General features: G+C 45.7%; 1 protein-coding gene across 1 annotated transcript in view; it reads left to right on the top strand.

The window, feature by feature from the left end:
• The first annotated feature begins 3808 nt into the window (after positions 1–3808).
• LOC120025340 (sodium-coupled neutral amino acid transporter 3-like) overlaps positions 3809–18776 on the top strand; it is a 40467-nt gene continuing 25499 nt past the window's right edge. The window contains exons 1-4 of the mRNA XM_038969876.1: positions 3809–3879; positions 4108–4192; positions 4347–4462; positions 18601–18674. Of these exons, the coding sequence (XP_038825804.1) occupies positions 3812–3879; positions 4108–4192; positions 4347–4462; positions 18601–18674 (343 nt within the window). The 5' untranslated portion in view covers positions 3809–3811. The remainder of the gene's footprint in view (positions 3880–4107; positions 4193–4346; positions 4463–18600; positions 18675–18776) is intronic.

Raw genomic sequence — 18776 nt, 5'->3', positions numbered from 1 at the left:
AAGTCTATGGAAGGGGGTGAGAACCATGAGCATCCTAGGTTTTGTATTGAAGTCAATGTACTCAGAGGAGGACGGAAACTAGCTGTCCTCAGGCTACACCATGGTGCTACCCCAGAGAGTGCTGTGTGTTTTAATAAATTATTTGGTGACGTGAATATATATATAGTATAGTTTCATCAGAAATTTTTTAACAATTTTTCTTTTTATGAAATTCACTGAGGAGGATGGTCCTCTTCTTTTTCTTCTGAGGAGCCTCCGCTGGTACAAATGTGCTATCTTAATTTAACCAGTTTCTCACAGCGTGAAAATTATCCCGCAGCAACAGAAAATGTGAATTATTATGTGCATTATAATGAATGGTCATTTTTGTAGGAGTGATCAATTTTTTTTAGGATAAATCAAGTCTGACATTTTAAATCGGAAATTACAAACTTTATAAGCCTTTTTAAACCTCCAATTCACTACAATTTGCATTTCCTACTGCGCAGGAAAATTCTCTGTGACAACAGAGTGATCAAATTAAGATAGAACATCTGTATGTTATTCAGGATGTGATCTCATCGCTACTGTGATTTGACCTAGATAGACCTCTTCTCATCAACACACAACCTCCTTTTCTCTTATGTTTCATACTGTACTATAATGTATGTATACTGTAGGTGTAGTATTCCGGTTTTGTTCTATGTGTGATATCCTGGTGAGAAGTCTTCAAGTCCTTAACATGGAGATCTGGGTGTCCTTGCTGCTTACATCGCATGGTGACTGTCCTACATTTGCCATTGTAAATGTTATCTTCTTCATCGCCACACATTCTCTTTCATCTTCAGTGACTCACTCTCTCAGGGGCTTAGTGGAACAATCAATTAAGTCTTCAAACATACTGTATTCATACCGTATTCCCTGTGTCTGTGGCTAGAGATCTGCCAGGCATTCTGGTTGAATGAAAACACATTGGGTTTGTGTTTTCACACCCAGCTAGCTGAAGGAAGTCACATGTTGCTTTTGTTAATTTATACAATGGTTATTGAAGATGTGATTCTGCCCAATCAGCTTTGACGTGGAGAAGCTCCACCCTGTGAGTTCATCCCAGAGATCCCTCTGTGGTTCAGCCAGCCAATCACACATCCTTTCCACTTCAGATCCTCCTCTGAGCGTGCTCTCCAGCCTGTCTGTGATTCGTGAGCTGTTTGAGTGACAGAGAGACTCCTCACTGGCGATGGGCTGCTAGTGTGTGTGGCACCGCCCACTGCCCTTCCCCTGCCACACATGTGCGTGAGCGCGGGACACCGGTAGCTACGGAATTCAAGGTGGCGTCTTTTCAATTAGGGCACAATGAATTACCTTTTCAGCCCCTCGAGTGGCCTGGCAAGCTGCAGCCAAGGGGGCCCCGGCGGTATAATGATGCTTGGCACAATAGCATCACTGTTCTCCGGCCCGTTCCCAGGAAACCACACAACATGCGCCATTGTGTGCCGTGTTTTGCTGGCCGACCACGTTGCCCGGCTTTAGCCAGAGAGACAGAGGAGCCTGGCTGTGCAATAAGGCTCACATCACAACGTGGTTGGTGGAGGCCAGTAACACAGTGACACAGGCCATGAGGGGCTGCTGCTCGATGGAGACTCAGGGTTTATTCACCTCCATCAGTCTTTGATGTGCTAAAATCATTTTACGAAAAGCTACATTTAAAAGGTGGGCAGGGGAGGGGAGGTGGTGTTTGTAGGGGTGGTGGGAAGCAGGAACAGGGGGCTGCTGAGGGGACCAGGCCCAGTGAAGGGGGCTGGAGCACTGAGAGAGAGAGCACTGTCACTACGCTAAGCTCTTCCTAATTAAATTAAAAAATGGCGAGCTAGAACCAAAAAATTGGGAACAATGACGCCCAGAACTGGTTCTAAGCTGGTCGTAGCTGGTTCTGCTGCCTTTCATCTCCTTCTTCTGTGGGTCCCGCTATGTGTGTGCCACCTTCTCTAACCCCCCTTCGCCCCCAACTCTCTATACCCCCCTACTCCATCCGCACTTTACCCCAGTTTACGCTGCATAGCTAATGGAGAAATTAGTGGTGGTGGCTTTCAGCGACAGCCAGAGAGGGAACCGAGATAGACAGGAACCAGGAGACGTATGTCACAGGAGTCTTTCAGGGGCCTTTCAGGGTCCCGCACACCAGCAGCTCTGCTTAGACACCACTGCAGGGGACCTAGGACACAGGGGCCCCGAGTAGAGGGGCCTGAACCATCCCTCACAAAGCCTAGAGTGTCACAGCTAACTGGGGCCTTTTCTCCTCCGAGGAAAGAGAGAGGAAAATACCTGTCAGCTGACAACTCAATAATGTCAGAGATTCTCCCCGGAATCAAAAGTTGTTTATCAACTTAGCTTTCCGACTTCAGTGGTGGTGGATGGTGTTTTTATCTTATGTGCGACAAACTGAAAATAGAAAGTGTTTGTGTTGTGTTGTCTGCTCCTCTAGCGTTCTTAGAAAGCACTTTATAACTCAGGCACGTTTAACAGGGGCCTACCAGGAAGACACAGACAGACTCATTATAACTGCCAAGAGCAGGCCTCTTTCAACATGCCTCTTATAGTCGCCAGCAACTCATTTGTACTCAAGTTGTACAATTTGTATCCCAATTTTGGATCTAGATGGCTGTGTAAGATATGCGAGCTTATCTGCATTTAATTAACTGTCTGTAATATTCCAGTGATTGTGAACATAATTAAATCATCAGCTGTAGTCTAACTGCCGCTTGTCTATTATTTCCTAGACTCCTGAAGGAAAAGAGGAAAAGAAAAGAGGACATCAGACACAGCCCACACACACACACATCCATCAGCACAAAGATGAGTGACGATAAAGCAGCTGAAAGCGTAGAACCTGCTCCACCAGCAGCAGCACCAGCGGCAGCACCATCTCCAGCACCAGCAGCAGCACCATCTCCAGCACCAGCAGCAGCACCAGCTCCAGCACCAGCGGCAGCACCGGCGCCAGCAGAGATTAACTCTATTCCCAATGGGAAAGGCCATGAGCATGGGGAGGAAACCACAGCGGCAGCCAAAACACCACCAGGAGACACCACAGAGCAGTAAGTATACACTCAGGTACATGATAGCAGACTACAAACATACGAAAGTATACACAGGCTTTTCATTTGAAAAAGTAGAGTATACACAGATAGAAGATAACCTCATCCCCAGGCTCATTCGCTACTGCATATAGTGTTCGACAGAGAGAGACTCGGCTGGTGGACAAGATTAGATACAAGATAGCAGACAAGGGGAACCTTTTCATCTAAAAAAGTAGACCCTATTTAGGCAACATATTACATTGGCTGAGTATTAAACTATTAATGTTGAGTGTGATGTGCTCCCTCACTGAGCTTTGTTTTGTCAGAGTGTTGAGGTGAGCTCTGCGACTGGCTGCCTTGTCCTGCGGGCAGGCTGCGCGTGTGACCTACTGTACTACCCTCTGAGAGTGTCACATGTCTCCCTTCACACACCCCACAACAACAACACTGCTCTTTGTTAACTACTCCGGATATGTGTGTGGAAATGTGTGCCATGCGTACCTAGTACTGCCTAGCACCAGAGACTGCATTCCTTTGCTCTACTAATCATGAGGTCACCTCCAACAGCATGCAACAGACCTGCCCCTCAGTCACAGGAAATTACATGAACTGTTTAACATACAACGTACAGTGTCTCCCCATATCCCCTTTAGTGCTTGAATGCATTAGTTTACACAGACTGTGTCACTGTCTCCATCATGGCTGCATTACTGAGGGTGTGTTTATGTTGTTTTTCCTCCTTGTGCTTTCATTGGATGATGGATCGTCTTTCTCTACGCTACTTTTTTAGGGAAATTGTTCCTAATAGTGTCCAAAATGTCAGGTATGTAACATTGACAAGGAAGGGATATGTTTCAGTGTACTGTTTGTCTCACCTATGACAATCATGAGTTGTGATAAGGACAGAACAGTACCATCCAGCCCCAGCCTCCTATAGCAGTAGAATGTTATCCTATATGATTCCACAGTTCTCTCAGAGAGTGTCCTTGAGTTGTGGTTGCATAACATTGTTGTTGTTTAATGTGCTTATGACTGTGCTTTATTCCCACAGAAGTGAGGATCCAGAGGCTAACCTTGCAGAGAGTCAGGAGTTCCTGTCTAGCATGGAGGACAAGAAGACCACAGGCTTCACAGACGTAAGCCAAACCAATAGGGTGCTATGGCCCCAGTGGATGTTTCAGATGAATATGTAACGCGTGTTCATTCTCTCCTTCTGTGAAGCAAGTTTGATTGTTTTAAGCATTGTGCTAACAAGCGTGTTCTCCTCTTTGTCTTTATCCATGGAATCAGTTTGAGGGGAAGACCTCTTTCGGAATGTCAGTATTCAACTTGGGCAACGCCATCATGGGAAGTGGAATTCTGGGATTGTCGTACGCCATGGCCAACACAGGGGTCGTCCTATTCCTGTGAGCCAACATGGATGGATGGATGGATGGATAAGCGGATGAATGAGTTCATGATTGTAATGAACATACAGTAGCTTACATACAGTTCTACAGAGATGTGGATTCAAGTCACGTGACTTGAGACTTGACTTGGCAAAAAGAAAAAACACTTGACACTCGCCTTCGACTTGAGCATCTATGACTCTGGACTTAACTTGGACTTGAGCTGTAACACTCAAGAGACTCGAGAGGCTTGGATTTTCCCCTCTCAAATGAGCAGCACCACCTTCCTCTCCTTTTAAATTCTGCATTACACCATGAGCATACATTCGTGGCAATTCTGTTGCTCAAAGCGGAGAGTCGCATTGGGTTATATGGTAAATAACTGATCAATTCAGTTCTGCCTAGCGCCTCCAGATGCGGAAAGGCATGGGGAAAAATAGAGTACTGTCCTATATTTTCACCGCTTCTCGCTTGAAAATATGCACTCTGAGCAAGAGTTTCCATAAATGTTTATTCTTAGCCAACCACAGACCTCTCAACGTGCATGTTGTGGGCGGGGTAAAAACAATGCCACTTTATTCTAATTGGAGATTTCACAATGTCAGTCAAACTGTAGCTGTACTATCAACACTAACTGTATATCATCATTTGGATGACTTTTCTATTATTAATGATGATTCAACTTGAACTTTAGTGTTATTGTGGCAATGATTCATTTCATGATCTGTGAAGTTTATTATGTAGGCCTATATATTGTATTAGTAGGCCTAATGTAAGGAAAACAAAATTAAGGACTTGTGACTTGACCTGAGCTTTGGAACATGAGACTTGACTTGAGAGTTGCCACTTATTACTTGGGAATTGACTCGAGACTCGAAGGTTAAGACTTGAGACTTGCTTAGGACTTGCTCAATTGTGACCTGGTTCCCATCTCTGCAGTTCTATATGGTGAATGCTAAGATCAATGAGTAGATGCATGTACACGGATGTAAACCCAGAGCATAACCCAGTCAGGCATGCTCACAGTAGCCGCAGATGTTCCTCTGATTCAATTGCACATTTAGTCCCTCTAAACTGAGCTCTTCCCTGGACAGAAATAGCACTGTAATTATTTAAAGGCAATTAACCAGGCGGTAGACTGTATGTGACAGGCCTAATTGAACAGTCACTAGATAAAAGCTAAAGAGTAAATACATCATTACTGTGTAATAGGTATCATAACTACAGCTGTGACACACTGGCAGGTGCGTAACACCTTGTGTTTCATGCGATACATGTGCATTGAGATGAATAGGGGCTTCAAAATGTATGGACTAATGACAGGTAATGTAATTGGGCCGGGGTGGAGAGCTTTCATTACTATGCCAATAGCAGGGTTGTGCTGCTGTGTCAAACCGATGCAATTATAATGATGGATGCTGGAAATAACCTCAATGTGCTTGCATCTGCGTGTCCTATCTTGTGCTGTGATCGAATACGTGAATACTGAATATACATGAGTGCATTCTCAGGAGTCTGCCATGCCAGCTAGGAAGAATAATCTGGGCTGTGGTAGCGTCTGCTGTCAGGACGAGTCACAGAGGGTTTAGCTTCACAGGTGTCATATTGGTCATGTAGGGGTTATGTAATGTGTTTGTGGGTTTAGCACCGAACCTGGCCCATTATACTCTGTGCTGATTATGAGTGTTGCTGCGTGTCTTTGCGTGACCCTGCTGTCCAGCTCAGGTTCCCAGTTGATAATCTCACCCATAAATCAATGACATATACCATAACATCCACACTCACTTGTCTTCCTCTATTTTCCATCACACCTCCTCACCCCAGTAGCTAGGGTACAAGGTGGCAGCAGCCATGGGATCTAGGTTGCTAAGTCTTGTTCCACGAAAAGCTGTATGTGCTGTAAACTCTCATCCTGCTTTTATTAGAAAACTCTCCTAGCCCGAGGGATTTGTTTACCAAGCGACCTTGGATAGGATTACAATACAATAGCTCTCTACCTAGAGGTAAAGCAATGTTTGGGATGTGTGTAGTAATGCCAAATCTATTGACTGTTTACTAGCAGGGTCTAAATTCGGTGGAATTGTAGGCAGGGTGACTAACAAAACCTTCCAAGCACCCTCTAGTTAGGAAAGAGAAGATGTTATTAGTCTTACTGGCAGCATAACCGCATTTGTCACCGAATGTGACTAAATAAGCGTTGATACTATTGTAGACAACCATCACAGACACAAATATTATTCATAGACTGTATCCAAGCTTTATGCCTTGAGTCATGTCTAGAGGATTTTTTTACACAGTGAGAAAAAAATATTTATTTTGAGCTAGGTGGTTTGTCTGGTCTGGACTGGTCTGAACCAGCTGAACTCTGGGTTACTAAACTACACTGTCTGTCTGTCTCGGCCACCTGGCTTGCTGTATACAGCTCAGTGCTCAGTGCAATATTAAACTAAACATGTCTCACTCACTGTTCATGTGGAATGTAATAGTGAAACACAGTGCAGTACATTTATTTAAGGTATGTATTTATGTATCTACTATAAATCACATAAATCCACATGCCTCAAATAATTATGCTCTCCAGCAGCCATGTTGAGTTGACTAGTATCCCAGATAGAGAAAGAGGGAAAGAAACATGTAGGGAGAGGAGCCAGTCAAGCAGCTTTTCAGTTGACCACTATGTGCTGTGCTCAAGCCTCCAGAGTACAAGTCCCTCTCCTCTCTTTTTTTTCTCCCCAATTTCGTGGTATCCAATTCTTAGTAGTTACTGTCTTGTCTCATCGCTACAACTCCTGTACGGGCTCGGGAGAGACGAAGGTCGAGAGTCATGCGTCCTCCAAAACACAACCCAACTGCACTGCTTCTTAAAACAGCGCGCATCCAACCCGGAAGCCAGCCGCACCAATGTGTCGGAGGAAACACCGTACACCTAGCGACCTGGTCAGCGTGCACTGCGCCCGGCCCGCCACAGGAGTTGCTAGTGCGCGATGAGACAAGGATGTCCCTACCGGCCAAACCCACCCTAACCCGGACGACGCCCAAACCCAACCTAACCCGGACGACGCTAGGCCAATTGTGTGTCGCCCCATGGACCTCCCGGTCGTGGCCGGCTGCGATAGAGCCTGGGCTCGAACCCAGAGTCTCTGGTGGCACAGCTAGCACTGCGATGCAGTGCCTTAGACCACTGCACCACCCGGGAGGCACCTTCTCCCTTCTCCTTTCTATTCTTTCTTAGCTGCTCGTTCCCAAAGGGGTACCGCAGACCTACATAGCAGTACACACTTCTCTGAATACAGAAAAACAATGGGAAAACTCAACAACACGCCCAACTAACATCACAACAATACAGTGGCATCTCATCCCTCCAGTGTATTCTCCTACCCTTTCCTTTGACCTCACCTAACACCTACTCTGTACATTGGAGCCATAGAGCACTGATAAGCATTCTAGTCACCCACTATTGGTATGGCTTGCAGTCTGCTCTAAGGCATGGTGCATCAGACCACACATCTGACACCATTCTTGCCTGTGTATGAGTGTAGGTCCATGTAGGCCCTGGGACCTGTAGTCTATAGCCTCCAACGGGACCAGTGACTGACTGGTAGGATTGCTGTAAGGAGATTACCCAGCTAGCACATTTGGTTCCTTGGAAGTTGTTGGAACATGTGTTTTTGGTTTCACATTGGTTGTGGGAACAAAGCCATATGTTTCCTGACTGGTAATACTGAACGTTTTTTAAACATTCTGAGAACAGAAGTGAACATTTTGCCTGTTCTGGGAACATTTATTTTTAGGTTGCAGTGAGGTTCTGAGAATGTTTTACTCTGGTTCCTTAAAGTTTTGCTGGGAGGTTATATTAACGCTCTGAGAACGGAAATTATAAGTTATTTAAAAGGTTTTTGAATAACTTCCTTAAAACTTTCTCTGAATGTTTCAATAAGACTTTCAATATGTGGACCCCAGGAAGAGTAGCTGCTGCTTTTGCAGCGGCTAATGGGGATCCTAATAAATACCAAATAACACTGCTAGCTTATTTTGGGTTAACTTTTTTATTACTCCAAGCACAAACAGGACACATGGACATTCATTTCCTTAGGCATTAATCATGCAAAACACATTTATTTTTTATTGTGACACAGCATCAGTGATATTCAAACCTATAATGTTCTGTTGTTTATCCATGGAATTAGTCCACTGCGCTACCAGGATGGAGCTAGCATGCAATGTTTTTTATGCATACAAAGCTGTTCATTTTAGTCTATTCAAACAGACCCCATTTCAAAGGAAAGCACTTATTAAGATCAGGTGTGGCCAATTAGTGGGCGCGGCCAACACACCTGAACACACTTAGAGAGAGTTTTGTTGGTGCTGTGAACGGAATGTATATGTTTTTAAATAACATTCTTAGATTGTTCTCTGAACGTTGTTTCTTGTGGTTTTTATGGAACGTTTTCTTAACGATCTCGGAACAATTTGAGAACATGACTTTAAATTGAACCATGAGGAAACATGTCGGAAACATTATGCTGAAGTACTGAAATTCCCACAGAAGAATGTTGTTTCTTAATGTTCTCTGAACTATTTTATAAAATTCCTAATGTCAAACCAGTTGGAGAACGCTCGCAGAACATTAACAAAATTGATATTAAATGTAACCATGTTTGAACTTTTAGGAAATGTTCTGTTAAAGCAATGAAATACCAAGAACAAATTCAGAAGATCCTTAAATGTGCTGTGAATGTTTCAAAGCCAAGCAACTATCCTGCACCATTCCCAGAAAGTTGTGGGAAGGTTGTATGCAAAATAACCATAAGACAACCACGCTCTCACCAAGCTCTAAGAAACATATGGTACTCAGAATGTTATGTGCTAGCTGGGTAGTGTGTTTCCTCAAAGGAAAGGGGCTGGAGCATAGGCAGGCAGAGGGCTACTGACTGTGTGTAACACCTCTCGGCCTGACTGTTGTGTCATGTGAGCTTTAGCTGAACAAAGAGGGTGTTCAGTGGCTGTATGGAGGGAGGTGGCTGTGCACTGGCCCTTATTTGCACCCCACTCACATCCCATTCACATTTCAAACCCCATTAAACCAGCAATGCGCATGCCCCACCGACCTGAGGATCTGTCTTTTTCAGTCATCTTTCATACTTTTGCTTGAGCCTGTTGTTTTTTCCCGTTAATGTTTCGACCACGTAAATGTTTGTGATGACCTTTCAAACACACCCCGGTAATCGCTGAAATGTGCTCAATGAGAAACAAATATACAGAATTGTGAATGACAAGCCACCCAAGTCATAGGCTGTTCACTCTGCTACCGCACGGCAAGTGGTACCGATGCACGAAGTCTGGAACCAACGGAACCCTGAACAGCTTCTACCCTTAGTTAAATAGTTACAGTGCATTCAGAAAGTATTCACACCCCCTTGACGTTTTACAGATTTTGTATTGTTACAGGCTAAATTTAAAATTGATAAAGAACATTTTTGGTCACAGGCCTACACATAATACCCCGTAATGTCAGAGTGGAATTATGTTTTTCAACATTTTTACAAATTAATAAAAAATGAAAAGCTGAAATGTCTTTAGTCAGTAAGTATTCAACCCCTTTTTTTTACAGCAAGCCTAAATAAGTTCAGGAGTAAAAATGTGCTTAATAAGTCACATACTAAGTTGCATGGACTCACTCTGTGTGCAATAATAATGTTTAACATCATTTTTTAATGACTACCTCATCTCTGTACCGCACACATACAATTATCTGTAAGGTCCCTCAGTATAGCAGTGGTGTCACGTTTCTGACCTTATTTCCTTTATTTTCCTTTGTTTTGTCTTTAGTTAGTATGGTCAGGGCGTGAGTTGGGATGGGCAGTCTATGTTCTGTGTTTCTATGTTTAGGTTTGTCATTTGGCCTGATATGGTTCTCAATCAGAGGCAGGTGTTTTCCATTGTCTCTGATTGGGAACCATATTTAGGTAGCCTGTTTTCACTGTTGGTTTGTGGGTGTTTGTTTCTTGTGTCAGTGTTTGTGCCACACGGGACTGTTTTCGGTTAGATTCTCTTTGTTATTTTGTATTATGTCATGTTCAGTTTATTATATTAAAACATGGACACTTACCACGCTGCGTCTTGATCCGATCCCTGCTACACCTCCTCTTCAGATGAAGAGGAGGAAATCTGCCGTTACAGAAACACCCACCAACCAAGGACCAAGCAGCATGGTAAAGGACAGCAGCAGCAGCGGCAAAAGACACAGGATTCATGGACTTGGGAGGAGATTCTGGACGGCAAAGGACCCTGGACTCAGCCAGGGGAATATCGCTGTTCCAGGGCAGAGTTGGAGGCAGCGAAGGCAGAGAGGCGCTGGTATGAGGAGGCAGCACGGCGGCGCGGTTGGAAGCCCGAGAGTCAGCCCCAAAAATGTATGGGGGGGGGGCACACGGGGGGGGGGTGGCGAAGGCAGGTAGGAGACCTGAGCCAACTCCTCGTGCTTACCGTGGAGAGAGAGGGCGTCGTACTGGTCAGGCACCATGTTATGCGGTGGAGCGCCCAGTGTCCCCAGTACGCGTGCTTAGCCCGGTGCGGTACATTCCAGCTCCTCGTGTCAGCCGGGCTAGAGTGGGCATCGAGCCAGGTGCCATGAAGCCGGCTCAACGCATCTGGTCTCCAGTGCGTCTCCTCGGGCCGGTGTACATGGCACCAGCCCTAGGCATGGTGTCCCCGGTTCGCCAGCACAGCCCAGTGCGGGCTATTCCACCTCGCCGCACTGGCCTGGCTACGGGGAGCATTCAGCCAGGTAGGGTTGGGCAGGCTCGGTGCTCAAGAGCTCCAGTACGCCTTCACGGTCCGGTCTATCCGGTACCACCAGTGCCTACACCACGCACCAGGCTTCCTGTGCGTCTCCAGAGTCCAGTACGCCCTGTTCCTGCTCCCCGCACTCGCCCAGTGGTGCGTGTACCCAGTCCGGTACCACCAGTTCCGGCACCACGCACCAAGCCTACTGTGCGTCTCCAGAGCCCTGTATGCCCTGTTCCTGCTCCCCGCACTAGCCTTGAGGTGCATGTTCCCAGCCCGGTACCACCAGTTCCGGCACCACGCACCAGGCCTACAGTGCGCCTCGGCACGCCTGAGCTGCCCGTCTGTCCAGAGCCGCCAGAGTCTCCCGTCTGTCCTGAGCCGCCAGAGTCTCCCGTCTGTCCTGAGCCGCCAGAGTCTCCCGTCTGTCCTGAGCCGCAAGAGCCGCCAGTCTGTCCTGAGCCGCGAGAGCCACCAGTCTGTCCTGAGCCGCGAGAGCCGCCAGTCTGTCCTGAGCCGCAAGAGCCGCCAGTCTGTCCTGAGCCGCAAGAGCCGCCAGTCTGTCCTGAGCCGCCAGAGCCGCCAGTCTGTCCTGAGCCGCCAGTCTGTCCTGAGCCGCCAGAGCCGCCAGTCAGCCAGGAGCCGCCAGAGCCGCCAGCCAGCCAGGAGCCGCCAGAGCCGTCCGCCAGTCAGGAGCTGCCAGAGCCGCCAGTCAGTCATGAGCTGCCCTTCAGTCCGGAGCTGCCTTTCAGTCCGGAGCTGCCTGTCAGTCCGGAGCTACCCCTCAGTCCTGAGTTACCACTCAGTCCGGAGCTGCCCCTCAGTCCTGAGCTACCCCTCAGTCCTGAGTTACCACTCAGTCCGGAGCTGCCCGTCAGTCTGGAGCTACCCGTCAGTCCGGAGCTGCCCCTCAGTCCTGAGCTACCCCTCAGTCCTGAGTTACCCCTCAGTCCGGAGCTGCCCGTCAGTCCGGAGCTACCCGTCAGTCCGGAGCTGCCCGTCAGTCCGGAGCTGCCCATCAGTCCGGAGCTGCCTTTCAGTCCGGAGCTACCCCTCAGTCCGGAGCTGCCAGTCTGTCCTGAGCCGCCAGAGCTGCCAGTCTGTCCTGAGCCGCCAGAGCCGCCAGTCAGCCAGGAGCCGCCAGAGCCGCCAGCCAGCCAGGAGCCGCCAGAGCCGTCCGCCAGTCAGGAGCTGCCAGAGCCGCCAGTCAGTCATGAGCTGCCCTTCAGTCCGGAGCTGCCTTTCAGTCCGGAGCTGCCTGTCAGTCCGGAGCTGCCCCTCAGTCCTGAGCTACCCCTCAGTCCTGAGTTACCACTCAGTCCGGAGCTGCCCGTCAGTCCGGAGCTACCCGTCAGTCCGGAGCTGCCCCTCAGTCCTGAGCTACCCCTCAATCCTGAGTTACCCCTCAGTCCGGAGCTGCCCGTCAGTCCGGAGCTACCCGTCAGTCCGGAGCTGCCCGTCAGTCCGGAGCTGCCTTTCAGTCCGGAGCTGCCCCTCAGTCCGGAGCTGCCTGTCAGTCAGGACCTGCCCCTCATTCCTGAGCTGCCCCTCAGTCCGGAGCTGCCCCTCAGTCCGGAGCTCAGTCCACGTTTCTGACCTTATTTCCTTTATTTTCCTTTGTTTTGTCTTTAGTTAGTATGGTCAGGGCGTGAGTTGGGGTTGGCGGTCTATGTTCTGTGTTTCTATGTTTAGGTTTGTCATTTGGCCTGATATGGTTCTCAATCAGAGGCAGGTGTTTTCCATTGTCTCTGATTGGGAACCATATTTAGGTAGCCTGTTTTCACTGTTGGTTTGTGGGTGTTTGTTTCTTGTGTCAGTGTTTGTGCCACACGGGACTGTTTTCGGTTAGATTCTCTTTGTTATTTTGTATTGTGTCACGTTCAGTTTATTATATTAAAACATGGACACTTACCACGCTGCGTCTTGGTCCGATCCCTGCTACACCTCCTCTTCAGACGAAGAGGAGGAAATCTGCCGTTACAAGTGGATTTCAAACACAGATTCAACCACAAAGACCAAGGAGATTGTCCTATGCCTCGCAAAGAGGGACTGTTGGTAGATGGGTAAATAATGTAAAAGCAGACATGGATTATCCCTTTGAACATGGTGAAGTTATTAAATATTAGTTGGATGGTGTATCAAAACACCCAGTCACTACAAATGTACGTGCGTCCTTCCAACTTCGTCCTTCCTAACTCAGTTGCCGGAGAGGAAGGAACCCACCAAGGGATATCACCATGAGGCCAATGGTGACTTTAAAACAGTTACAGAGTTTAATGGCTGTGATAGGAGAAAATTGAGGATGGATCAACAACATTGTAGTTTCTCCGCAATACCTCCCTAATTGACAGAGTGTAAAGAAGGAAGCATGTACAGAATCAAAATATTCCAAAACATGCATCCTGTTTGCAACAAGGCACGAAAGTAATACTGCAAAAAAACGTGGCAAAGCAATTAACTTGATGTCCTGAATACAAAGATGTTATGTTTGGGGCAAATCCAATACAACACATTACTGAGTACCACTCTCCATATTTTCAAGCATAGCTGCATCATGTTATGGGTATGCTTGTAATCGTCAAACTGGGGAGTTTTTCAGAATAACAAAGAAACATAATTGTTTTATTTTATTTAACCTTTATTTAAATAGGCAAGTATTTGCAATGACAGCCTACCAAAAGGCAAAAGGCCTCCTGCAGGTACGGGGGCTGGGATAAAAAAAATATATATATATATATATAGGACAAAACACACATCACAACAAGAGAGACACCACAACACTACATAAAGAGAGACCTATGACAACAACATAGCATGGTAGCAACACAACATGACAACAGCATGGTAGCAACACAACATGGCAGCAGCACAACATGGTAGCAGCACAAAACATGGTACAAACATTATTGGGCACAGACAAGAGCACAAAGGCAAGAAGGTAGAGACAACAATACATCATGCGAAGCAGCCATAACTGTCAGTAATAGTGTCCATGATTGGGTCTTTAAATGAAGAGATGGAGATAATACGGTCCAGTTTGACTGTTTTTAGCAGTGTTGTATGTGGAGGATGAGGGCTGCAGTAGGGTTCTCAGATAGGAGGGAGTGAGGCCTAAGAGGGTTTTATAAATAAGTATCAACCAGTGGGTCTTGCGACAGGTATAAAGAGATGACCAGTTAACAGAGGAGTATAGAGTGCAGTGATGTGTCCTACAAGGAGCATTGGTGGCAAATCTGATGACCGAATGGTAAGGAACATCTAGCAGCTCGTGAGCACCCTTACCAGCCGATCTATAAATTACGTCTCTGTAGTCTAGCATGGCTAGGATGTTCATCTAAACCCTCAGAGGTAGTAATCACACCGGTGGGGAGCGGGGCATTCTTCTTACCAAACCACATGACCTTTGTTTTGGAGGTGTTCAGAACAAAGTTAAGGGCAGACAAAGCTTGTTGGACACTAAGAAAGCTTTGTTGGAGAGTGTTTAACACAAAATCCGGGGAGGGGCTAGCTTAGTATAAGACTGTATCTGCATATAAATGAATGAGAGAGCTTCTTACTGCTTGAGCTATGTTGTTGATGTAAGTTGAGAAGAGCGTGGGGCCTAGGATTGAGCCTTGGGGTACTCCCTTGGTGACAGGCAGTGGCTGAGACAGCAGATGGAGCTAAACACAGGCAAAATCCTGGTGGAAAACCTGGTTCAGTCTGCTTTCCACTCGACACTGGGAGATGAATTCACCTTTCAGCAGGACAATAACCTAAAACACAAGTCCAAATCTACACTGGAGTTGCTTACCAAGAAAACAGTGAATGTTCCTAAGTGGCCGAGTTACAGTTTTGATGTAAATCTGCTTGAAAATCTATGGCAAGACTTGAAAGGTTGTCTAGCAATGATCAACATTTGGCAGAGCTTGAAGAATTTTGAAAAAAATAATAATGGGCAAATGTTGCACAATCCAGGTGTGGAAAGCTCTTAGAGACTTACTCAGAAAGACTCACAGCTGTAATCGCTGCCAAAGGTGATTCTAACAGGTATTGATTGACTCAGGGGGTTGAATACTTATCGAATCAAGATATATTAGTGTTTTCTTTTTTTTCTTCTTTTTTTTACTAATGTTATAATTTTTCTTTCACTTTGACATTACAGAGTATTTTATGTAGATCGTTGACAAAACATGACATTAAAATCCATTTTAATCCCACTTTGTAACACAACAAATTGTGGAAAATGTCAAGGGGTGTAAATACTTTCTGAAAGCACAGAAACCCGATAGCTACCCAGACTATCTGCACTGACCCTTTTTGCACTAACTTTCTTGACTCATCACATATGTTGCAGCTACTGGTTATCTATCCTGTTGCCTAGTCCCTTTATTCCTAGTTATATGTACATGTCTACCTCACGTTATCATTACTCATTGTGTATTTATTATTAACTGTATTATTATGTGATATTACTTTTCTCTTATTTTTCTATTTTCTTTCTACATTGTTGGGAAGGGCCCATAAGTAAGCTTTTCACTGTTAGTCTACACCTGTTCTTTACGTGACAAATAACATTTGATTTGATACATTGGCTTTCTGTTGAATCTATAAGAACGCTAAAGCTTCATCAGGGATTTAACGCACCGTCTTGACACTTACATCACAATAAAGAGAAGAAAGACAACTTCATTTTGATGTGTGTTCATTTTCTGTGGAATTTAAAAAAGTAATAATTTAATACAGTTTACAAATTAGATGCGTTGAAATGAAAGCCAGTTTCAAAAATCTACACTCAGATTATAATGATAGTATGTCCGATCTCGCAAACACTGTAACGTATGTATAGATAGGTGTAGTCTAGAGCCAAGCATGTACATTTTTTATCTACGGGTATCCTGCTATTGACACACTTGTTGAATTATACAAGAGACTGTGAAAACAACAGTAAATCATTAGGTATTCTATACAACGCAGGTGAGTGCAGGTAGAGCAAGTGTTTGGTGGTTGCAGCCCTGTTCTTCTCATTTATGTTCATTTATTCATATATGCAAATACAACGTGTGTATTTATGCAAATTAGGCACCTATTTTAAAAAGACCCATTTTTCTCCCCAATTTTGTGATATCCAATTTGTAGTTACGGTATTGTCCCATCGCTGCAACTCCCGTACGGACTCGGGAGAGGCGAAGGTCGAGAGCCATGCGTCCTCCAAAACACGACCCTGCCAAGCCGCACTGCTTCTTGACACACTGCTCGCTTAACCCGGAAGTCAGTGTGCATACACCTGGCACGCCACAAAGAGTCGCCGGCCAAACCCTCCCCTAACCAGGATGATGCTGGGCCAATTGTGTGCCGCCTCATGTGTCTCCTGGTCGCAATGCAGACTGGGATCAAACCTGGGTCTGTAGGGACGCCTCAATCACTGCGATGGAGTGCCTTAGACCGCTGCGCCACTCGGGAGGCCCTATACTTTTCTTTATTTTAACACAAAGTATATAAAAAAAAATATTACATTAATTATTATATATTTTTTAACCTTTTAACAATTTCGATGACCTTTGCTAATTAAACCTTAAACTAGCATGGTGAGCCTGAGACAGTAGTGTTTTTATACTCTTTGAACGTTACTAATGCTTTCTTGTGTTTTTTTAATGGAAAGTTTTCATAAATAAAACCATGAAGAAACTTGCAGAAAACATTATGCTGAAGTACTGAAATTCCTGCAGCACAACATTGTTTCTTAATGTCCTCTGAACGTTCTGAGAACATGACTTTAAATAGAATCATGAGGAAACCTGTAGGAAATGTTACGCTGATGCATTGAAATTCCCACAGAAGTACGTTGTTTCTTAACGTTCTGTGAACAATTTGAGAACATTACTTTAAATAGATCCATGAAGAAACCTGTAGGAAACGTGATGCTGAAGTATTGAAATTCCCACCGGAGAACTATTTTGTCAAGTTCCTTAAATGTGCTGAGAATGTTCCAAAGCCAAGCAACTATCCCACACCATTCCCAGAATGTTGTGGGAAGGTTGCATGCAAAATAACCATAGGACAACCACGCTCTCACCAAGCTCTAAGAAACATATGGTTCTCAGAACATTACGTGCTAGCTGAGTATACATTAACTGAATGTTTTACAGTGAGGACAGGGGTGAGCTTAGGACACATGGCAGTAGTACCTCATCATGAGAGCTATACCATTAATAAGGTGGCATTACAGAGCTACCTCGCCACCCACAGTCAGACACATCACATGCCAGAGCTATACTACGACTTGCATTGGAGCTTTCTGGACCCGTAGTAGTGGTCTAACATTTCAGATCATAGTTGGAACACACAGACGTCTCAGCCGAGCGCTGGCATGGGCTCTGGCACTGGCCCTTCCAGGAATGCAGTGGGGGAGAGTTGAGTTGAGCTGAGCTGAACAGCACACAGAGCATCTGTCTGTCTGTCTGTCTGTCTACCTAACTGTCTATCTGCCTGCCTGCCTGTCTGTCACACTGTTCCCACCACTGCACCGGCTGACTTCTCCTCCACCACAAATCAGCCTGTACTGCATTCTTACACCACGCCGCCCCAGACACAGAACCATGTGAAACAGAGTTGATGTCGAGGTGAAAGACGTGCTTGGCCACTCCGAAGCAAGCTCAGCTCCAGTTGCCAAGAGTAACAATTCGAGAGAATTTTGATAGAGAGGAAACAACTTGGAGTAGGAGGGGAGGAGGAGATGCTCTGGGAAGTGAACAGAAAGATCAGGTTTCTGTGTTCCGTCCGTCCAGATTGGTCTGTTTGACCAGATGTTGGCCGCTGGGGGCTGGAGCAGTATTTTGGGAGATCTTGGAACATTGAATCTTGTACTTTTTGTTAACTCTGTGGTTTCTCCTCAGCTCGCCAATGTCAGCATTATCTTGTAAATATTTTCCCCTTTAAATAGCGCCCTTAATGTCCTTGTGGTTATTTCTAGTGGTGGGGGAATGGGGGAGATATTTGTAGATAGTGCTTTGTTAGGCTGAAGCTCTGTATGAGGCTAACCCTGGGTGAACCTGAGTCAGTCGGTTGCTTATTATGAATGCCCTCCATAACCCAAGACCCCATAACCCAACACCCAGCTGTACATCCAGCTGAATCAATGGTTTACATGGAGGAATGTCATCTATAGAGCCATGGATTAGACAGCTGTTACTGTCATACTGCACCAGAACGTACTGCAGGCTGGTCATCAAGTTCAATACGGATGAGGATGATGATGATGAAGATAAAGATAATGATGGTGATGATGATTATTATGACAATGATGGAGTTGATGATGATGATTATTATGACAATGATGGAGTTGATGATGAAGATGGTGATGATGATGCTCTCTCCTCTCTCCTCTGCAGGGTGCTCCTGACGGTAGTGGCTGTCCTCTCATCTTACTCCATCCACTTGCTACTCAAGTCCTCTGGCATTGTGGGTATGTAATCTTCAGACCATGAGCAAAACCTTATTAGAGACCATACAGACTATACAGTCAACCCCTACAGGCCATGTCGGGAAGACTAATGTCATGATAACA

Source organism: Salvelinus namaycush, chromosome 2, assembly GCF_016432855.1.
Source record: "Salvelinus namaycush isolate Seneca chromosome 2, SaNama_1.0, whole genome shotgun sequence".
Classification (NCBI taxonomy): Eukaryota; Metazoa; Chordata; class Actinopteri; order Salmoniformes; family Salmonidae; genus Salvelinus; species Salvelinus namaycush.
Note: the sequence above shows the minus strand (reverse complement) of the source record. Positions and strands in the feature narration are given on the sequence as shown.